Source organism: Equus caballus, chromosome 15 (genome assembly GCF_041296265.1).
Source record: "Equus caballus isolate H_3958 breed thoroughbred chromosome 15, TB-T2T, whole genome shotgun sequence".
NCBI lineage: Eukaryota > Metazoa > Chordata > Mammalia > Perissodactyla > Equidae > Equus > Equus caballus.
In genome coordinates, this window is record NC_091698.1 from 23,679,630 (window position 1) to 23,703,199 (window position 23,570).

The following is a 23,570-nucleotide window of genomic DNA, read 5'->3' on the forward strand; positions in this document are numbered from 1 at the left end:
TCCACAGCAGTTTTATATGGACTCTCTATCACCCAGTATTCATTTCCAAACAACAAATCCCTTTCTATTTACTTATTGCTGTACAAGTGCTCATCTAAATACGTACTTTAATGCACTTATTTTGAAACTACAGATAATACATAAACTAGCCTAATAAAAACGGTTCTTGTGGGTGTAACACTTGAGGGAAGGAATGAGAAATCAATTTCCATTACAAAATTGAATACAAACCGTATCCGGAAAATATGCGTGTAGCCTTGAGTTTTTTTAAGCCGTATGTTTAAACGTTGCAGAAAAGCAAGGCCCCTGCCATGTGCCTTGCACAGCGAATTCTTCATAAACATCCGGGGGGTGATTTGAGACAACCGCGCTCCCACGCCTCTCGGCCTGCTTGCGGAGAGCTTCCCGTTTCTCTGGGTCACTTCCCATGGCCTCGGGCACGCGAGAAATCCTGTTGCACAAGCTCGCCCCTTCCCAAGGGCGCCCGGCGTGGCGCAAGACCCCGCGTGCGGTAGCCGCACGTCGCCCCGGGCTCGGCGAGGCGAGGGCGCCGGGAAGCTCGCTGACGCACGCTGCGGCCTCCGCCCGCACCCACCGCGCCTGGCAGGCGGAGGGGCGGGGTCGGGGCGTCCCTCCCTCCATCGCCCCGCCCCTCTCTGCGCTCCGCCCACCCCCTGCGCCGCCAGGTGCGCGTGCGCCGCCGCCCCGCCTGGCTCTTCCCGGGCTCGGCGGCGGGCGCCCGCTCCTCCGCGTTCCTCGGCGGCCTCGCAGGCGCGTGCCCTCCGGCCAAGGAGTCCCCCGGCTCCCGGCCCGGCCCCCTCCTCGTCTGCCCGGCCGTGGGGCCATGGCGTGGCGGCGGCCGCCCGGGGCCGGCGTTGGGGCCCGCGGCGCGCTGGCTCTGCTGGCCCTGACCCTGTGCGCGCGCGGGGCCCGGGGCCGGGCGCTCGAGTGGTACTCGGCCGTGGTGAGCACCGAGTACGTGGACCCACAAACGAACCGCACCGTGTGGAGCGTCTCGGAGAGCGGCCGCTTCGGCGACAGCTCGCCCAAGGAGGGCGCGCAGGGCCTGGTGGGCGTCCCGCGCGCGGCGGACCGCGACCCCGAGGGCTGCGCGCCCGACACGAGCTTCCTCGTGCCCGCGCCCGGCGGCCGAGGGACTGCGCCCTGGGTCGCCCTGGTGGCGCGCGGGGGCTGCACCTTCAAGGACAAGGTGGTGTTGGCGGCGCAGAGGAACGCCTCGGCCGTGGTACTCTACAACGAGGAGCGCTATGGGAACCTCACCGCTCCCATGTCCCACGCGGGTGAGCCGAGCCGTGGGGCGCGGGCAGGTGGCAGGGGTCTGCGCCGCGGTCGTGGCCCGTGGCCTTCTCTTCCTCCGCCTTGATCCCCAGGGGCGGGCGGGCGGGCGGCGAGATGGGCCGGGGGCGCTACTTTGACGGCCTGTAGCCGTCAGGAAGTCTCAGGGCAGACTAGAGGTGCTCGGTGTGCCCGCGGGCTGCTATTAGGAGGGAGGCAAGCCAGCAGATGAGATGAGGTCTTCGCCTTGGGTCGTCCAGGTGAAGGGAGGTGCCCTCTGCAGGAGGGCAATGAGGAGAACGAAAGAAATGAAACCCACAGGAGGCTTGTGGTTCTCATCGGTGAGTTGTCTCATGATTCCTAATCATGGGTCCCTTTCCAAAATTCAGCGTTTCCCAAAGTCAGGTCGGGTAGGAATTGAACCTCTTTGCCTACGCACTGCGTGGTCTGGCTGTCCCTTCATCAGCGTAAAGTGGTGGCTGGGTGGCACTCTGGTTTCTTCACTTTCATAAAACATATCTAAATATTCTAAACTTTGAGTAAGAAAATCTGGATTTAAGTTCGAGTATGTTTTCTCTCTTGCTAAATATTAGGTTATAATACTGGCTCTGTTGCCAATCAGATCCCTTGAGGCTTTAGATGAAATTTTTAAAGTTGTGTTCATTCAAGAAAAGGTCTTGCTTTTTGCCAGGCGACCCTTCCTCTGCACAGGTATTCCCCAGGGCAACAGGTTGCTTCTTCAAGCATTAATGATAGTTTAAAAGTCTTGCTTTGCAAGATATTATGCTCCGAAGTGAATTTCAAATGCTGGACGACCAGTACACAGCAAAGTGAACATACTTCTGTTATGCCTTCTAAGATCATGACTCATTCTCAAGTTACTGTGATTAAAATCTCTTTTTAAAGTTTCTGCTGCTGCCGGTCAGACATCCTTTTTCTTGTACTTTTGTTTTGCATTCTGTTTTGGCTTCTTGAGTGCAAATTCAGAACCTTATCAGTAAAATGAGGACAGAAAAGTGACTTTGGATTTGGCCAAGTTTAGCAGAGTGATAGGAACGGAAGTCAGTTGAGAGGTGAGGAAGTGAAGATTGTTAAAACGGCTCTTTTGAGGTTGGCTGTGAGGGTTTGGGAGGTGCTGAGAAATGGGCAGAAACTGTAGGGTGGGGGAGGGTGGGATGGACAGTGGGAGGCATATTGGAAATTGGGTAGGAGGCATCTAGTAGAGATCCACGGTAGAGAAGAGGTAACTGAAAGAGTCAGGCCTGTGATAAGGGAAGAAGACTCTGTCCAGGATACTTGTGGAGGGGTTGGCCTCAGTAGGGGGGAAATCCCTCAGTTGCAACAGAAAAGAAGTGGTTTGGAGAGGAAATGGAAGCAGGTGTCCATGTGGTGGCATTGGGCAAGGCACCACCTTTGGTGCAATTATTCCAGTGATGACAGGTCTGCCTAATTATCTCTGTACCCAAGCCATGTTTCCACAAGGCTGTCATGAAAAGTCCTGTCAGATTTCACATGGCACGTTCCAGATACATTCTGTCCACAGGGCTCCCCAACTTTAGTAGTTCTGTCAAAGAAAAGAGGTTAGTGTGTCAGAATTCTCTGATCCTGGGTCCTTGCAATCACTTCTGAGTCTACAACATCTTAAGGTAGACCTTTTGTTTTCAGTGGAGGGCTCGTCAGCCTACAATTTTCTCAGTCTGTTTACTGCGTTTTTTGATGATGACATGAACATCCTTCCAGGCTAGTAGCGCTTGTTCATGCTTCAGCAACTTTGCTTGCTTATATTATTGACATAGCATCTATCCAGACCCAGAAAAACACCTGGTTGATGTTTATTTTAAATCCTCTTCTCATGAGTTTCTGTTCCCCTTATCAGTGTCCATTCTAGCCTTTTTATGGTGAGAATAATTCTGTTTGAGAAAAAAGACAAAAGTAACAGAGTTAGCAGTTTTTTAAAAATGTGTGAAAGTACCCAGCGCATAGGCCCTGTGCTTAGTATTCTCCATACAGCGAGCAGCTCACATAATTCTCCTGACAGGCCTCTAAGGTACACACTCTAACCCAATTTTACAAATAAGGAAACTGATGCTCAAAGCATTTAAATGACTCGCCCAAGGAAACAAGGTAGTCTGTGGCCAGATCTTTCTTTGTTGGGGGAGGGGCTGTTCTGTGCGTTACAAGACGTTTAGCAGCATCCCTGGCCTCTACCCATTAGATTCCTGTAGCGCTCATCCAGTTGTGACAACCCAAAATGTCTTCAGATGTTGCCAAATGTCCGGGGGGAGAGGGGATGACAAAACTGTCCAATGTTTTGAACCATGACTAAAGGGAAATTAATTAGGTAGCAGTGTGACTAATGGATTAAAAAGAGGAAGAGCTGTAAACAGAATCCACCTAGAGTGTTGGACTAGTCCAATTAGAAATACAAGGGCCAATACTATAGTGGTGACTGTGGAAATGGAAAAGAATGACCCTCTCAGAACCTGGCCTCATTGGGGCTGAGGGTTCAAATGTATCATGACTTTTTGAAAATGGAATAGAATTAAGAATGGAATGAAGGGAATTTAGTTGGAAGAGGAAGCACCTTTGACATAACTGAATTTGAAATGTTACACAGAACCTTTGAAGGCAGCTCAGACTTAGGTTTCTTGCATTTTGTCAGAATGTGGCTAGAACCAGTAAAAACCACGGATTCAGTAGGTCTCTGTTCCTCTGTAACACTGGTCTTCTACAAAGTAGGCAGAGGTGGCTGGTTGTAAAATCAAATCAATATAGTTTCTTCCTAAGTCTCCAGGAGAATTTCTCCAGATTTTCTTAAACCTGTTGCTTGTTTCTACTGGAATCCAATACAAAGTATTTTGGATTTAAATCACTATTTTATTGTGGTTCTAAAATAAATTGTGACTTTAAGATAATATTCTATCAGAACAGCTGTAAGGACTGTTGCCCTGATGCCTAAAGTCAGTTCCCTTGACTTTAGCAGACGTATCGAGCAGCCAGTCTAGGCCACATATTGTGCCTCCTCAGGGGTAGAAATGCCTGAGACACGCCTGCCTGCCTTTGAGGAGTTTGTGGCCTAGTGAGGGTGATAAACAGAACTTTCCAGATGATACGGTTTGGACCTTGACGGAATTATCTGCAAAGATGACTATGTAGAAATTAGTTTTACCAAGAGAGGTAAAAATGATACAAGCCAACCATTGAAACGAAAGCTTTTATGGGGTATTAGCCTTGGTGTGGTTATTCTTGATTAATGAATAGGGTGATCCTTGAGCTGAAGTCTTGGTGTGGCCGTTTAAAATGGCGCTTTCATTCTGTGAACAGTTGTTTACCAAGTGCTGGCAGGGCTTAGGGCTGTGTCTGGGGAAGCGGCCAGAGTTGTGGAGGGAGATTATGGAGGTGCCTAAGAAGCCTCTGACCTTGAGAGAGAGGTGTGTCTCTTATTTGCAAAGCATGGTAAATAGACTTTTATGATTGAATAATACTTGATGGTCTTTAATGCTACTCTCTCATAAGTGATCTAAAAATTTAGATTTGAATTTAGAATGTATTTTGGTGCTCTAGGAAGAAAGGGCATCTCACAGCCTCATAGAGGGTGGGATTAACTAGGACTGTTCCCAGAAAGATTGAGTTTTGAAGGACAAGTTAAGTTGGTGGACAGGGTGTCTCTGGGTGCGTGTGGAGTGCCGTAGGGGTGGGTGGGTTATCGGACATTCTGGGTGGCAGGAATAACATTGCAAAAGGCTGAAGGCCTGAGATAAAGTAATGCTTTTAGGAAAAGTGCAAAGAGTTCTCAATAAAATTGTTGAGTAGTATATTCAACAAATACAAAATATTTTTGAGCAATCCAAATTATCCGAAACATAATTTAAAATTCCAAGAAGAGAATCGCACTTATTTCCTCACGCGCCCTAGCAAACTATAAAAACATTTCTTTTTTTTAAAACTTTTTTCTGCTTTTTCTCCCCAAATCCCCCCGGCACATAGTTGTATATTTTAGTTGTGGGTCCTTCTAGTTGTGGCATGTGGGACACCGCCTCAGCATGGACTAATGAGCGGGGCCATGTCCACCCCCAGGATCTGAACGAGCAAAACCCTGGGCCACTGCAGCGGAGCGCACAAACTTAACCACTCAGCCACGGGGCCGGCCCCCTATAAAAATGTTTCTGTTTTGTGTAATAGCTTCAAATTTTGGAGATATTGACATTCGTATTTGGTGTACTATTTCCCCTGCAAATGAGTCTATAATATTCTCCTTATTGGGTCATTTCAACAATAATGCCAGAAGATTAGCCAGTTTTTCGTATTGATTTCTTTCGTACAGAATCTCTTCCATGAGCCATCACTGCGTGATGCTGGGCTACAAAAACTAATAAATAAGAGCAGGAAGTGCTCGTTTAGTGAGGGAAAGAGAGACCTATAAGGGAATTGCGATCGGTGTACATCTAAGAGGCATTGTGCGTGCAAAGGGAGGGGATGGGTGGTGCTGAAAAGCCTTTGGTTGAGTTTGTGCTGAATCTTCAAGATTTGACCAGGAATTCTCCAGGTTGGGAGAAAAAAGGTGGAGAGAGTATGGAAAGTAAGTTATTAGAAAAAAGAAAGCCTTACAGTTCGTGGGATTATTTTAACTGGAACTTTAAAGTGTGTTTCTTGCTGCCTGAATTAGTTTCCAGAACAGAAATCTAATCCAGTACTTTTAGTATTTCAGTAGTTCTGATCTACTTCAAGAGAATGTTGAAATAGTACTTTAGTTTCCCTGGGAGGAGTACTGGTACTCTAGACTCAAATGGAACCCATCAGAGTTTTGAAGCTGTTGACCAATATGTGTTTTTACGTTTTTATGTTTTCGACAAGGTGGTAAGAGAACACAAATTTGAAAGGAAACAGAAGTACACGTAATTTTATTTTTGGCACAGAATAATTTTATATTGTGGATAATTGGGCTTGCTGGAAAATACCGTATTTCATATTTATTATTATTTGACAAGTAGGTTTATGATCGTCGCGTACTATGTGGGAAGATCTTGTGCTAAGTGTAAGACAAAAATAAACTACCTTCAAGGGTCTACCTTTCTAATGGTGAGCGTGCAGGTTCTTTCGGGGAGGGACAGGGGTGCCAAGATGACCTTTAGTCAAACGTGACTGGTAGCAAAGTTAAGGCCTAAGGAAGAAAAAAATTCTAAGGGCTTCTTCTACCCCCTGCTGACCCTTCGAGTGTCTGTGCCTTCCGTGAAGAAATTCAGCTGTTTAGTTTGGAAATAAACTGTGATTTGCTCTCATGTGCCTATAAGGCTCTCTGGGGCTGGCCCAGGGAGACGGGGCATCAGGAGGTAAGGGCAGGGCAAGACCCAGCACCGGTGCCTGGCACTGTTTGGGGTTGTACACGTGGTGACCACAAGCTCGTGCATTTTTATTCAACTGCCCTGCCTGCAGTGCATCCCAAAAAATGTCCCAGAAAAGCAAATCACAAGAATAGAATGAGTCTTCATTCTGAGTTTTATTAATTTAAAGTAGTTTCCAGAAGCAATCTTGCTGCTATAATTATAGTACTATAGTAAACAGTTTAACCCTCATGCCAGGCACAGTATTTTTTTTAAATGATTTCTTTTAACTCAGTGAACTAAGATTAATTTCCTAGGTTGAAAATTTCAGATTGACATTGCAAGTGTGTTCAGTTCAGGGTATCCTTCTGATAATCATCATGTGTCAGTAGCCAGCCCCTTCAGATATTTTTAGGTGTTCAAGAACCTCTCTGATCTCAGTTCATCTTCCACTTCTCACTCATTCGTTCATTTATTCAACAAGGATTCATTAAATACTTACTATGTGCCAGCTCCTATGTGAGGCATTGGGGGTAAAATAGACAAGATACCTTTACATATATTTTAGTCACTAACCCAACTGGACCAGTCACCATCCCAAATTTGTTTTTATGATGGTTTCATAGCCTAGAAAACTTCCTTCCTTTGGTAAACGCTTCCTGTCGTTCAAGATGTAGCTCAAATTAACTCCCAAGGAAAGAGGTCCCTCCCACCCCAGACAAAATTATCATTTCATTTCTGCTGCTCTTTTGTTACTCCACTTTCTTATTAAATAAGCAACAGTCTAAAATAGAAAAATTCTCACCGCCATCTTATAGCTGAAGAAATAATCTCGGAGAAGACCCAGACGGCGGAGAAGAGTGCCATTTGAACCTAGCCTGTGTGGCTTTGACGCCTGTGTCCCCCACAGCAAGGGCGCAGCGCAGGGCTCCTATGAAGGAGCTGGGTCTTCAGACCCTGGCACTGGCTTTTCCGGGTGGTGTATGACATCAAGTAGCTCTCTTAAGATTTCTGAGCCCTCGTGTAAAACGATAATGAAAATTCCACAAAAGGAGGTTTATGAAAAAGACTTTGTAAAGTGCCGTAAAATTATAAGTGGTGTCACCACCATAATTGTTTCTGTACCTGTCTTTCTGAGCTACTAGACGTTTCTTTTCCTGAAGGCAGGAAACGCCTTACTCCTTATTGTATTTCCCCAGGGATTACATGGTGATTATGTGAGTTTTGAGACAGCTACAGCTCTTGCTAAAGTGACAGTTTTAGGCCAGGGTCATAGGATCAGCTTCCAGACAGGAGCCACCTTAGAAGGGTGCCCTTCTGGTGTTTCAGTAACTAAATACTGATGACTGAGGGCCACAGTGGATTTGCTACAGGTTAACATCCTCTACACAATAAAATAATGTTATAATGTGGTTTCAGTGTGAGCTAGGGAACATTCTTTATATGTGTTTTAAAGTTGGTTTTTGAGTAAGTAATACATGCACACGGTACAGAATTTTTACTGTGCCCAAGTCCTCTCCCAGAGATGTTCAGGGTCCTCAGTCCCCAGGGTAGCCTTCCAGAGTTGTCTCTATTGATATGACCATATAGATCTTTTGTCCACAGCTTTACATGTTGCTTTTTTCTCTCCTATCTTTAGTACAATCAGTATTAACAGCTGCTGCCTCAATCTTGTACACATACTGTAATTTATATAACTGTTTTCTTATTGATGGACATTTAGATTGTGATGGCAAAAATGGAAAAAATACTGGCAATAAGTATCTTTGTAGATACCCAACACGTACATATGTAAGTATATCTGTGCAATTAAGTTCTTGGACACAGAATTGCTGGGTCAAAGAGACATGTGCATTTAAAAAATATTTTTTTCCCTCCCCAAAGCCCCAGTATATAGTTGTAAGTCCTTCTGGTTCTTCTCTGTGGGATCCCACCACAGCACAGCTTGATGAGTGGTGCTTGGTCCAAGCCCAGGATCCAAACCGGCAAACTCCGGGGCGCCGAAGCAGAGCACACAAACTTAACCACTACGCCACCAGGCCAGCCCCTAAAGATTTTTTGATAACCATTGCCCTCCATACCAGATTGTAATAATTCACTCCCCCAGCAGTGTGCAGATTTGTGCACACTCTTGCGATATAGTGTATCCAGCTTTTTGATCTTTGCTGATCTTATAGGTATGATGTTTTCATTTGTACCATGATTTTTCGTATGTTTAAAATCCATCTGTTGGAAAGTCCATCTATTGGAAAGTACTAATGCATACAGGATTTCTTTTGGGGATGATGAAAATGGCACAGAATTAGATAGTGATGATGGGTGCACAGTGTTAGTGAATATACTAAAATCCACTGAATTATTCATTTTACAAAAGGTGGATTGTATGGCATGTGAATTATATCTCGCTAACGATGCTATTTTTTAAAAACTTATTTTCTTTTCTGCAGACTGATTTCATTTCCTTTGTTTTTCTTTTGCTCTTTTTCTTATAGGAAATTTTTTTTTGTCTTTGTTATGTTACATGTAATTTTCCCCAGTTGGCCACTTGCTCTGTAGATCTGGATTCCTTGATTTTCCTCTCCTTTAGTCAGTGCAGAAAATTTTGTTTTTATATAGTTGGTCCAATCCTCTTTTTTTTTAGAACCTCTGAGAACCTCCAATACTTGGAAAAGTTTTTCTCTAATTTTAATTTTTGTGTTTCTTCTGGCTCTTTTATGTTTACTCTTTTTTAAATATTTAAATTTTGTATTTGGTTGGAATTAATTTGGCATAAGTTGTGAGAAAGGGATGCAGCTTCTTTTTCCTCAGATGCTGGCTAGTTGCCCCCACACTATTTTTTTAGTAATCCATTTTACCCCACTGATTTGAAAGTCCATTTGTATGATTTATAGTCATGCGTTGTTTAACAGCAGGGATATGTGCTGAGAAATGAGTCATTAGGTGATTTGGTCTTGTGAACATCATAGAGTGTCCTTACACAAACGTAGATGGTACAGCCCACTGCACACCTTGGCTGTAGGGTACCAATCTCTTGGGACTGCTGTTGTCTATGCGGACTGCCATTGACCAACACGTTGTTATGTGGCACATGACTGTACTAAGTTCTCTTATGTCTTGGGGTCTAGTTTCTGGACTTTTTATCCTGTCCCATTATTCTGGTCATCTTCGTATGTTATTATCACACTGTTGTAATTACTTTATAGTCCAGGTTTTAATGTTTAAAAAGTTTTCCTGATCATTTTCGATTATTTTTCCCTTAACTGAACTTTAGAAGTGGCATTTTTAAGGTTTTAAAAATCTTATTGATACTTTATGCATTAATTTATAGGTAGATTTGTGTAAAATTGATTACCCCTTCTTTTCTATTTCTCTTATTTTTTTGTCTTTTGTCTGCTCGTGCATTCAGACCAACATTAAATAATAGCGATCATAGTAGAAATTCTCAGATGGCCTCTCTGAGTTTAATGGGCATGCTTTAGGCATTATGTATTAATGTTCATAAGTGAAATTGGTCTGTATGGTTCTTTGGTTTGTTTTTAATTACCATGTTTGGTTTTATTATCTTACAAATAATTTTAAAACTTATTTTTTTAATCTATGGAACAATTTAAGTGTCATTGGTATTACTTGTTCCTTAAAGGTTTGTTGGTAGAATTCACCTATGAAACTGAATGGGACTCTTGCTTTGGTGGGGGAATAAGTTCTCAGTGATTTATTCTACTACTTTGTTTTTTTCCTTCTGGGAAAGATTCGCTCTGAGCTAACATCTATTGCCAATCTTCCTCTTTTTTTTCTTTCCTCCCCAAAGCCCCAGTACATAGTTGTATGTTCTGTTGTAAGTCCTTCTAGTTCGTCTGTGTGAGCCTCCACCACAGCATGGCCACTGACAGATGAGTGGTGTGGTTCTGCACCTGGGAACTGAATGAACTTGGGCCGCCAAAGCAGAGTGTGCTGAACTTTAACCACTAGGCCATCAGTGCTGGGCTGATTTATTCTACTTCTAATGTAATCAGTCTGTTTTCTCTTTGGGGACCAGTTTTGGTAATTTACATTTTCTTTGAAAATTACCCATTTTATCAAAGTTTTCGGATGTGTGCATAGACAGGACATAGTACTCATTTCTGCTATGAAATGAGTATCTTATTTCTCTGTATTGTATTTTGTGTTCTTTATATTGATTTCTTTGTTCTTTCCTACAGGAACAGGAAATATAGTGGTCATTATGGTTAGCTACCCAAAAGGAAGAGAAATATTGGATCTGGTGCAAAAAGGAATTCCAGTCAAGATGACCATAGGGGTTGGCACCCGTCACGTGCAGGAGTTCATCGGTGGCCAGTCCGTGGTGTTTGTGGCCATTGCCTTCATCACCATGATGATTATCTCATTAGCCTGGCTAATATTTTACTACATACAGCGTTTCCTCTATACGAGCTCACAGTTTGGAAGTCAGGTAATTGTAGATAACTCTTTTTAACTTTGCTTTTTAAAGGATAGTTTATAAATATTTCCCATATATGTATCGCTTGAAGTTATATTAGACCGTAGTTTTTTCTTGGACCATACGCTTAATTTCATTTTTACTCGTAATATTTAAATAGTATTATGATTTTTTTGAAAATAACTTTTAAATTAGAATATATTAAGTTTTCTGTTCTGTGGGAAATTAGATACCCTTAAATCGCATTTTGCACGTTTTGCTCCTGCAAATACCCTTTTGTCCTTTTCCAGACATAAAGGAATAACAAAAAGGCATGAGGTAGAGGGAACTGATTCTGTGTTTACAAAGAGCCCCGGGCCTGAAGGCTCCGCTGTGGAGCAACTTTGACGGCCGTCCATGTGCAGACAGGCACTGTCTCAGTGACGGCCAAGAGGAGGGCAGGTGAGGGGCCAGAGGCTTCCAAGGGCAGGCTTCTTGAATTTCACACTTGGCTCCGTGGTCTTGAAAAGTAGCCCTTCCTGCCTCTGTGGGCAGTGCACGGTCCTGTCTGGATTGTCTTCCACCCGACAACCAGGAAGCCTCCTTCCTTTCAGGGATGTTAGTAGACGAGTGTGTGGTACCCTCGTCCTCAGCTTACTACTTTCCTGCCAATATTTGGACTTAAGAATTGGTTTCTTCTTCAGATGCTGAATCAAGAATTGAAAATAGGTACTCTTAAGCTCTTAAGTTACATGTGACTATCCTATACATTAAGACTTAAATGGTCATGTTTTTAAAGTTCTTTTCATAATAGCCATTTAACTTTGCTTTTTAAATGAAATTTTAAAAATTTCTGTAAGCTTGTTATAATATGTGAATTTTTAAAAATAGTCACTTAAAATTTTCAATAATAATAGTAATATTTTTCCTACCTAAGAGCCATAGAAAAGAAACTAAGAAAGTTATTGGCCAGCTTCCTCTTCATACTGTGAAACATGGAGAAAAGGTAATATTCTTGTGGGGTGTTTTTTCCTTTTCTTTTTTTGTTTAAACTACTTATCTGTTTATATGTCTAAGTAATACTTTCCAGTCTGCTGAATTCACAGTATCAAACATATGGTGTTTGGGCTAGTTCTAACTTTCATATATGTGTTCATTTTAAAGAAGAGTTGGCAGAAATATTCTGTTATACGGTCACTGCTTAATGACGGAGGTACGTTCTGAGAAATGTGTCATTAAGCAGTTTTGTCGTGTGAACATGATAGACTGTCCTTATACAAACCTAGGTGGTATATAGCCTACTACACACCTAGGCTATATAGTATTAATCTTATGGGACCACCATCACATGTGTGGTCCATAGTTGACCGAAAGGTCATTATACAGCAGATGACAGTATATTCAAAGAGCCTTCTAGACCTATGCTGTCGGACAGGTAGCCACTAACCACATATGGCTATTTGAATTTAAATGAATTAAACTTAAAATTCAGTTCCTCAGTCACCCTAGCTGTATTTCAAATGCTCAGATGGCCACATTGGCCAGTTGCTCCCATACTGGATGGCTCTGTCATGTCCATCATCGAAGGAAGTTCTACCTGTTGGTCAGATACAGGTGATTTTAAAGTTAAAGTCTATACCGTAGACCCTTGATACTTTAAATTCATCTCTGTTAAATCTGAGACTGTGTGTCCATTCTCTCTGATTTCCTTAATTACAGGGAGAAAATATTGAGATTTGTGGAGAAAAAATGTTGTGAGTGTGTGTGTGTGGAAGATTAGCCCTGAGCCAACATCTGTTGCCAGTCCTCCTCTTTTTGCCTGAGGAAGACTGGCCCTGAGCTAACATCTGTGCCCATCTTGCTCTGTTTTATGTGGGACACCACTACTGCGTGACTTGACACGCAGTGCTAGGCCCTCACCAGGATCCAAACCTGCGAACCCTGGGCCGCCAGAGCAGAGCACATGAACTGAACCACTGCGCCACCAGGCCGGCCCTGAAAAAAGGTGTTTTTAAAACTACTTTTTTGGGGCTGGCCCCATGGACTATTGGTTAAGTTTGGTGCACTCTGCTTCGGCAGCCCAGGTTTGGTTCCTGGGTGAGGACCTACCCCACTCGTCGGTGGCCATGCTGCGGCAGCGACCCACATACACAATAGAGGAAGACTGGCACAGACGTTAGCTCAGCAACAGTCTTTCTCAAGCAAAAAGAGGAAGATTGGCAACAGATGTTAGCTCAGGGTGAATCTTCCTCAGCAAAAAATAAAAACTACTTTTTAAAAAAAGAAACATTTTGGCATGGCCAGCTTGAGACTTAAAAAGCCAAAATCATACCAGAGTTTTAAAGCATTTTTGGAATAGGATAAACCCTAAATCTAGAACCTCAGATTCTTAGAGGATAGATTCCTTAGAAGGAAAACAGTCTAAGGCAGTGGTGTTGATTCTCTTAATAGTCCATTTTCTGTGCTGTGAAATGTTGATAACTGTTGACAGAGTCATGGGTTGGTTCAGTTGTTTCAATTTTCATTTTATCTCACTAAGTTGTTGAAACTTAATCTCTTACACCCTCTAGTCACCACTCCACTTTCCAAAAAAAAAAGGAATAGCTGCACTTATGGTATATATCCCTTCCTCTGACCCACTTAAAAGATTAAAACAAAACACTATTTAGATTACAGACCTTTGACTTTAAAACTTTGGAATCTGATATTGATGGTTTATGTGATATCTTTAATATTAAGATACTCTTGGAATTGTGCTGTTGGCTGCCATTACTTCCCTAATGCCTTTTACCTTGTAGTACCAGTTGAATTTTAATAGTTTGTGGAAGGTACTGGCTTCTTTTCATGTGGAACAGAAAAAGTGAAAAAAAATTGCCATCTCAAGTGTTAAGTAAGACTGACATCTGGTTTACCACCCACTGAGGGTCCTGGGGGCCTCCAGGGACACCCATGATAAACTCCACATGCGCTCGGCAGACCGTGACTGGACAGGCGTGTGCTCTCATGCTCCTCTGGGACATGCCTTCTCTCCAGTAGCAGGAAATCTCAGTCCGTAACTATGAGAAGACATAGATTCATATGTTTAATTTACTGAATTGGGTCTTTGAGAACATAAGCAAGTTGATATTATTCTCTTCCTGGATGGAACATTCTTGAAAATATGCTTCCACAGACTGTTTTTTGAAAGTTGTCACAATAATGGTTAGAAAAAACAGCCATAAATGGTCCCTGAGGTATATACATGGATTTTCTGAAAATTTTACATTTTAAACTTCTGCAGAAAAATGTGTTTTCTTAAATCTACGTTTTGTCCAGTTCTAGAGACTGGTGTTTGTTTTCTAATTTTTTTTTCTCTTGTGGACTCATTCACAGTAATGCATAAACTTCAAACCATTACAAACTTTAAAAATTATTTCATCATTCTTGTATGGCTCTTGATAAATAAGTCATAATGTTCACTTTAGTTGCAACATATAATTTTAAGTGTTGCAAAATTAATTTTAATACAATCTGATAACAGTATCTACATATAAAATCAATTTTTACTTCTTGTTAGCAAGTGATGCACATGGCTAAATATGTTTTAAAATAAGTGCATAAGGACAGTATAGCCATGTTCCACAAAATTAACTTGCTCGAGTTGCAGCCACACGCACACACTGATTGGTAGTTCCCAAATCCCCATCCCCAAATCCTGGGAGTCTCGTTGTCCTGTCTTGGGTCACAAAACTGCTCTGGCCCACCTGCTCTGGGTGATGGAATGAGGCCAGGTGGAGAGATCCGGGGGGACCCAGGGAAGGCAGGGTGACTGACTACCAAAAAGGTCTGTGACCCATAGATTCTTAGAAGTGGAAATTTTGTCACAAGCCTGCTTCCTCCTCAGCAATTTTTGTTTCTTTTTACCTTTGTTAATTTGATAGATAAAAACCAGTATTTTTATTTTTAGTTCTTTTATCACTAGAGAGGTGAATATTTTGAGATATTTAACTATTTGCATTTTCTCATTTGTGAGTGGTAACTCTGTTCTTTAGCAGATTCTAATGAAAGTACTTTTGTTTTTAATGATTCCAGAAAATAAGTAGCTAATTGGATAGTCATGCTTTTTATAAGTTTTATATTTGAAAAGTAATTATTTTAGTAAAGCATTTATTTGCATTTCTACAGGCCTTAAATATGAACACTTAAAAAAAATGAACAGTAGGGGCTGGCCCGGTGGTGCAGCGGTTAAGTTCGCACGTTCCACTTCTCGGTGGCCCGGGGTTCGCTGGTTCGGATCCCGGGTGCGGACATGGCACTGCTTGGCAGCCATGCTGTGGTAGCCGTCCCACGTATAAACTAGAGGAAGATGGGCACGGATGGTAGCTCAGAGCCAGGCTTCCTCAGCAAAAAGAGGAGGACTGGCAGTAGTTAGCTGAGGGCTAATCTTCCTCCAAAAAAAAAACAAACAAACAAAAAAAAAAAATGAACAGTAGCCTAGTCTTTAAACACTCTTCATGTCTGATTTGATAGACAATGAATTTTTTTCCTTTTCAGCCAAATTCTCTAAGGAATCTTTTGATAGTGGTTAAAAGTAAATACTGAGTAGAGATAATCTGTGTTTAATACAAGTTATGCCAATAGTATTCATCATTGTTTTACCAGGTTGCTGTGAGTTTTAGCAAGGATATACTATTTACCAAGGATGTAGTAAACTGTTTCCTCTTCTCTTTGCAGGGAATCGATGTTGATGCTGAAAATTGTGCAGTGTGTATTGAAAATTTTAAAGTAAAGGATGTTATCAGAATCCTGCCATGCAAGTATGTTCTTTTTACCTCCTGAGATGGTGAAAATTACTGGACAGGTTTCAGGTTTCTGACAACAGAGTTACGTGTCTTTCATGATTTGAAGGTCTTGCTGTCATGTGATGATCTTGCGATCATCTCATCTTTTAGAAAAGAAGCTTCCAGTCTTCAAGGCTCCTCCTGTATTGGTTTACTTTAAAATTGCTTTGCTTAGGAGACTTTAGGTGACCATTAAGACCCATTACATACCTTTCTCATAGATTGGCTTTTAGTCTAAGCAAGGCTTCATTGGGAATTCCATTATACATTTAGTGATGCAAACAGTGTGCTATGGGGGCCGGCCCAGTGGTGTCGTGGTTAAGTTTGCATGTTTGGATCCCAGGCGCAGACCCACATAGCACTTGTCAGCCTTGCTGTGGCAGCATCCCACATATAAAATAGAGGAAGATTGGCACAAATGTTAGCTCAGGGCCAATCTTCCTCACCAAAAAAAGAAAGTGTGCTGTGTTGGGAAAAAGGAAACAGAAGTATGACTGGTGGAAAGACCCTGGGAGAGGCCAGAAACAACCAGCAGAAAGTGGGTTGGGGAGGGCAGTGGTTAGTATTATTTGTACCCTGGGTTTGGGTTATTTTTAGAGTTGGGTAAAATAAATATTCCTCCCTTTACTCTGGGTATGCCAGGGGCTTTTTTCTTTTTTTTAAGCAAGAGGAAATTATGTTTCCTTTTTAATGGGATACTTTAATAACTTTTTAAAAGAATTGCTTTGTTAGCAGAAAGGTATACAGAAATTATGTTTGAAGTCTGATTGGTTTTAATTATATTTCCCACCTATTAGAAGCAGGTCGCAAGTTAATATATAATTATGTTTTGCTTTATGTTTGCAAAGTACTTTTGTACATATACCAGTAGTTTATAGTAGATTAAGTTCTCAGTAATTCTGTGGAGGAATGAGTATCAAATAAAATAAATTTTTCTGAATAAAGATAGCTAACTTAGATCTACAGGCATTTATGTGGGTTGGTGTGGTGGGTACTCAGTGAATTGGGGGCAGTATGAGCTGATCGTGTCCTGTAGAAAATTGTTAAAATAGAAAAGAATTTTTACTGTAGGCCAGTTCAGGGCAAGTCTTTCTGATTTAGGATGCTGCACAGATGAGCAGCCTGACGCTGTTTCCTTTCCTGGCACCAGGTGTATCCTGACGGCCGAGCCGGGTTTTGTACTTGACCTTCATAAGCAGACGTGTTACCTCTGCACATTTCCTGGTCCCCTTGAGATTTTATTTTTTGCCCCCATTTTCTCCGTGCTTAATTTAACAGATTTCCCAATAAAGTCAACATGTTTCTTTTGTGTTTTTGTGACAGTTATTCCTGTGGATCAGTCAGTTTCAGTTTGAGGGTGGAAAGGTCAAAAGACAAGCTGGACTAGACTACGTTATGTAATTATGTTATTTTTAACTGCACTAAGCAGATTTCTGTTTGAAGAGATGGTCTTCAGACAACATCAGTAATAACGAACAATGACTAAGTATTTACTGTCCCCAGCACTGTGTGGGACGTTACACCTGTCCTCTAAGTATTTACTGTCCCCAGCACTGTGTGGGACCTTACACGTGTCCTCCTCAGAACAGCCTGTGGTGTCGGTGCAACAAGGTTAGAGAGCCGGGTCAAAGTCACGATGTGCAGTTGCACGGCTGGTGTTGGAGCCCAGTCTGTCAGGCTCCAGTACCCATGTTCGTAACTCCTTATCTTCATCACATATAGAAAACAGGTTCACCACAGAGGAGGAGAAGCTAGCCAGCTAGACCCATCAGTGGAAGAAGAAAATACATATGTGGTTTTTCCGTTTTCCTTTTTTGATTCTCAAAGTGATAGGTGTTCGTTATAGAAAAGTGTAGAGTAAACAAAAATACATAAGACAGAAAATGTGTTGTTTAAGCCTGCAACCCAGAGATGATTTGTTAATATTTTACTGTATTTCCATTGGAGTATCAGTTTCATGTTAGTTTATTACTGTTAGTTTATTCACACTACATTTACATGTGCCGTATATGCCATGTATGCCAGAAAGCTTTCAAGTACCTTACAGAGGTACATAAAAACACAAGCTAGCATGAGGCGGAAATAAACCATGCTGTTTTTATGGAGTGAAGGGAGAATTTCCTTATAAGTGTCAGGTTCTGTTTAACGTGGGAAATAGAATAGATAATTACCTAGGGTTAAGTCAGTAGACTAGAATGTTGATTTGACATTTAACTTGTAATGAGAAGATGAGATGGTGGAATGTGTTGTTTCCTTTATAAGATATAAACATTTGTTTTAAAACATTAACACATACTTAATTTTTTTAGGCATATTTTTCATAGAATATGCATTGACCCATGGCTTTTGGATCACCGCACGTGTCCAATGTGTAAACTTGATGTCATCAAAGCCCTGGGATATTGGGTTTGTTGCATTTTTGTTTATATTCAATCTCTGCCCCGGTTCTTCCTGAGTGACTGGATTTCATTACTGACCAGAGGCAAGAGGAATGGAGTAAATGCTCCTTCTGATATCCTTGTGGTTCTCTGAAGAAAGTTTCCTCTTTATTAAAAATGAATTCTTAAGACATTCCAAAAAACTGATGAACTGAGTCTGTGACTATAGAATCATATGCTCCCTGCTTCCCCAGAGAGTCTGTAACACCTTAGAGCAGTATATTTTGTATACTATGCTGCAGAGTGTATAGATGCTAGTCAGTTTTGCATAAACAGGCATTATAAAATGTTTGAAATGGAACGAGCCTCAAACTTTCTCTGGCTCAAGGTGCACGTTTTACACGTGAGGAAACTGAAGCCAACACTTCTTGACACCCGTTCTCCCCATTCCTGGGTTTCAAAGTCAGATACTGCTGGGAAACCTGTCCTGCGCGGAGTTTGCTCCATCAGTTTGAGATACTTAGATGGTCGTAGGACCTTCCTCAGAACACAGAGGTAGTGGGGCAGAAGGAGAAGGCGTAATTGTAGGTAGCCGTGTGCCAAATGCCATGTGTGCGTTACTGCGTTTCATCCAGCCGCCCCCCGAGGTCAGTGCTAGTACTCCTCCTATTTCGCTAATTAGAAACTCGAGCTTGGAGAAGCTGAAGTAGCTCATCTGAGGTCACACAGCTAGTTAATGGGGAATCAGCTTTCAGATAGAACTTTGCTAAATTCCAGGGTCCAAGCTCTTAAATACTATCTTACCCAAAAGTGGAGGGCGTAGGGAGGCAAAAACAGATTTTTCTAGATTAAGTTTACGTTGTTTTTAGAGTCTTCATATAATCTATTAATATGTCAAAATATTCTTGATTAAATATTAAATAGTTTTGAAGTAAAGATCTTTGAAAGAAGTAATTTAAATATCAAATATATTTTTCTTGTTGCTAAACATATTTTTAGAATTTTCTGTAGCATTTATTATAGAGTTGGAAACTACAAAGAGGTTTTTTGTGATAATAAATCATTTCCTGTGACTTAAAGCTGTCACAGCCCTCCGAGCGGCGGGTCTGCTTCGGGTGCCCCTCAGCTTCAAGCTCATGAGGATGGTTGAGAGACCGCTGCCTTCATAGCCACTGGATTTTCCTATGACTTAGGTTTTCCCAGTGTGAGTTCCAGAATGCCCTCACCATAGGTACACAGAAAGGGGGAAGGTCAGTGTTCAAGGACTGACTGCCTGAAAACTTCCGCTTTGATGTCTAGAAAGTTTGTCTTCCCTCTAGAATTTCTAACGTTCGTTTATTCATAGTTTTTAATGATGATGGCTCACTTTAGCATGGCGTAACATGCCTTCTCGTGAGCTCGGCTGATCCCCTTCCTGGAACAGCATTTTGAACAATAGGTACAGGAGCTTGACAGGTGTCTTCTTGGCAGAGTTTTCTTTCCTTAGATACACTCTGAAGCTCATTTTAAGTTATTTTCTTCATTAGTCAGTAATTTTAAACTTGCTTTTCATTTCTAGAAATTCATATCTAAGGAACTTCACTGACCTTAGCGTTGAGACTTTAATCCTTATGAGTTTTGTTTTTGGAAATATATCTACATAAACATTTCATATATTAAAAAGCAAGATTCTTCATTTTACATAAAGTTGAATTGTTTTCTTAGAATGTTAATTTCAGAAAGCTAGATTATGTGTTCCCAGAAAGCTTACTTTCTTTTTTGAAGAACAGAAGCCTACAGTAACTTTAAGTCAAACTAAGAAATGAACTTGTCTTGCCTTTAATTCTTTTTTTCCTCTTTTGACAACTATGCCATTTTCTTTAGACCCTTGACCCCTCCTGCGTTGGATTTTATGCATTGTTATGACACACTCACTTGCAAGAAAATGACGCAATGAGAGACCTGGTAGCATCCTCCACACAGACTTCAGGGGTGGTCCTTGGTTTGCGGTTGTAACCACTTTGATGTGCCAGCCTCACATAACTTGAATATTTTCATTCATCTGGCAAGCATTTATCAAAGGAGTGCTCTCCTAGGTGCTAGGTCTGAACATGGCTCTAGGGAGACAAAGATGAATAAGACACAGCCTTCTGCTCATGGGCTCTTGTGGATTCCACTCTGGACTAGTGAGCGCTCAGGGCATACCCACACAGCATGGCATGGAGGTGTGTTTGAACTGCTGTGGGAGCACAGAGGAAGGAGGAATTGACTCCCAGGGGAAAGGGGGAAGGTAAAGGGAGTGGCTTTTTAAAGGGGATCTGAGCTGGGTGTTAAAGGATTTGTCCGACAGATTAGTGCACTGCAGATTGATGACTGTGGACCTGTGGGGTTTGAGGCTGGCAGTAGTTATTTAAGTTTGGCAGATAGTTCAATAAATACCTGGAAAGACAGATTAGGGTGGGCTGAGCAGGAGTTCGGACATTATGGCAGCTCAACAGGCTTTGTTGCTTGATGTGTCAGGAGTGGTGTCCTGTGGGTGTTCAGTTACCCATGAGAAGGCGGCAGTGTACCACATGGTATGCGGACTGTGGAGGAGGGTTCTCGAACACTGGTGGAGCTGGCAGTGGGAGCAGCAGGCCAGCAGTGCCCTTGGTCCCAGGAGCCCAGAGGAGGGGAGGGGGCGTGACTGTGGGTGCTTTCTCTTGAAGCCGAGGTGGCGTCTCAGCCACAGGCCACAGGAAACCCACAGTAGCGTCACTGAGTGGGTCACGTTACCAGCAGTCTCCTCTCATCACAACGCAGCTTTGACTCTGGTATTAATCAAAAAGGGTTTCGGGATAGCTCCAGATTTGGAGAGTTAATGTAGTAATGCAGGTAGAGTCCCAGCCCTCACTTTCATTGTCTTATTTTCTTCTTTAAGCAGCAGATGGGGGAAGTTGGTGGCAAACTGACAGCTGACAGACACCCTGTCTATAAGGAAGGAGCCAGAAGTGATTATTTTTAAGTGAACCAAAATATAATCTGAAGCCCTTTGTTGTTCAGAAACCTTGCTCCCTATGCCCCGCTGAAAACAGCACAGCAGTTAGAGGCAGCACTTCCAGCTCGCGGCTCCAGCCGTAAGTGGTCGGCAGACAGACGATGCCCACCCTCTGCTCAAGACGGCAGGAACGTGCGTTTGTGACACAGCACGTTCCGGCAGTAAATAGTTTAAAAGGTGGCCATGCTTGTATCAAGGGGAAAAATGGATTTTAGAGAAAAAAGCATTTAGGTCTTGAAAAGCTGCTCATTGAGAAGTAATTCATTTTCTGATGATGCTAAATAAAGAACACATGGATGTGCTTTTTGCCATATTCCATGTATAAAAGTAAATATTTTGTATGAATTATGAGCAAAAGATGATAGGTGAGCTTGGATCATGTTACTTAGAAAAGATGTTTCCTTTTGTTCTAACTCTCAAGGGAGAGCTTGAGGATGAGCAGGAGCTGCCCACTCCAGAATCGACCCCTGGAAGCGTTTTGGCTGCAAACTTGAGTATTACTTTAGAAGATGATGACAGAAGTGATGGGAGCAACTTGCCATCGTCTTCCACTAATGAGTCCGTGCCGCAGTGCGATGCTACCTTTAAAGAAGATGCGGGTGAAAACACAGCCTTACTAGGTAACTAGCCTGCAGTTTGTCAGACAAAATGATGTTACCAGTAGTTGAAAGAAAATGAATAAATACTTAAAATGCAGAAAAACATAAAGGAAGTATGAAAACCATAATCCCACACCTAGAAATACCATTTTAACTTTTTGATAAATATCTTTTCAGATTTTTTTCTGTGTTTAAGCATGGGGAGAAGATGATTTATGTGCTGCTATTAGGTACCCTGTTTTGTTCTCTTAATGTATGAAGCTCTTTTTGTATCAGTAGATAAAAACGATTTTGTAGCTCCATTATTACATTTTGGATTTACTATAATTTCTTTAAACCACACCCCGTTGATGGGCTTTTATCATCAGTAACACTCTGACATCATTATGTATATATATTTATCACCTGTTTTCTGTCATTCTGATTGATAGATAGGTAAAACAGTGAATCAAATTTTTTTTCATTATTGATGAGATTACCTTCTTTTCATATTTGTTGGTCATTTGTATTTTTTGTCTTACGAGTTGCCCATTTCATCCTTAGCTTATTTTTCTATGGAGAAACTAATTTTTTCATATTGATTGTAGGAGGTCTTTGGTCTTTGTCGTATATATTGTATATTTTCTCCCCAATTTCAGCATTCTTTGACTTTTTGATGTATTACTAGATAGAAATCAAAAATTTTGCAAATCAAAAATTTTGATTTCTATCTAGTCCAACTGCACATTCTTTCATGATCCTGCCTTTGGTAGCATGCTAATTTAGGAAAGTCTTTCTCGTCTCAGGATTATAAAAACATTGACCTATATTTTGCTATTTGTGGTTTTGTATTTTACATTTAAATTTTTAATCCACATTGTTTAAGGGGAGATTTAACTAACCTATTTCTTTCCCAAATGTTTAACCAGTTTTTAATTGCTTAGTGAATGGTATGTTTTGATATTTGCAAATCAAGGCAAATTCCTTCATCTTTATTCTTTTAAAAAAATTTCTGGATTATTCTGCATTTTTTTAAGATTAATCTTAAAATCATTTTGCCAAATAAAAGATCCCATGAGGATTTTTGTCGTAGTTGATTATATATATGTAACATCTGTATATATAGTAAATAATTTTTATTATAGTTAACTTACAGATTATTTTAACTTGGAAGAATTGATGCTTCTAATTCTGAATTTTGCCATCCTGGAAGAGAAAGTATATTTTTCCAAGTCAGTAATAGTCAAACTGCATCAATTTGTCTTTGTGTGTGTGTGTGTACATATTTAGGATCTGTGAGGCAAAGATAGTTTGAAATATTACAAGTTAAGTTTTAAATTGGACCAGAAGAAGAAAGATTGCGTTGTGGAAGATTTCAGAGAATTAGAAAGGTTGATCTGTGGTGAGCTCCTGCTAGGACTGAACCACCTCACAAGGCAACGCCTTCTGTTAAATGGCTCTTCTTTTTAGGAATAACATTGTGTTAAGCCCAAAGTGCTACCACCGTTATTGCTGCCATTGCCTTCAGTCTCCAGAAAGGAAACGAAGTGTCTGTCTCTGGTACTTGACCACCCTTGAGATGTTTAAAGACAGATAAACCTCTTATCCTGACTGCACGTCCTTCAAAAGCGGTCTCCAGATTTTTCTGCATTCTTGTTAACCTGTACCACATTAGTTTGTCCGTCTCTCTCCTCAAATGCCCTCTTGGAACTAAGATAATAGAATTTGAAGTAGTGGATAGAAG

General features: G+C 41.6%; 1 protein-coding gene across 1 annotated transcript in view; it reads left to right on the forward strand.

Annotated features, from left to right (window-relative positions):
• Positions 1-494: 494 nt before the first annotated feature.
• Positions 495-23,570, forward strand: part of RNF149 (ring finger protein 149) — a 28,902-nt gene continuing 5,826 nt past the window's right edge. Inside the window, exons 1-6 of the mRNA XM_070236074.1 lie at positions 495-1,301; positions 10,817-11,067; positions 11,972-12,040; positions 15,748-15,830; positions 18,164-18,260; positions 21,670-21,868. Coding sequence (XP_070092175.1) covers positions 845-1,301; positions 10,817-11,067; positions 11,972-12,040; positions 15,748-15,830; positions 18,164-18,260; positions 21,670-21,868 — 1,156 coding nt within the window. The 5' untranslated portion in view covers positions 495-844. The remainder of the gene's footprint in view (positions 1,302-10,816; positions 11,068-11,971; positions 12,041-15,747; positions 15,831-18,163; positions 18,261-21,669; positions 21,869-23,570) is intronic.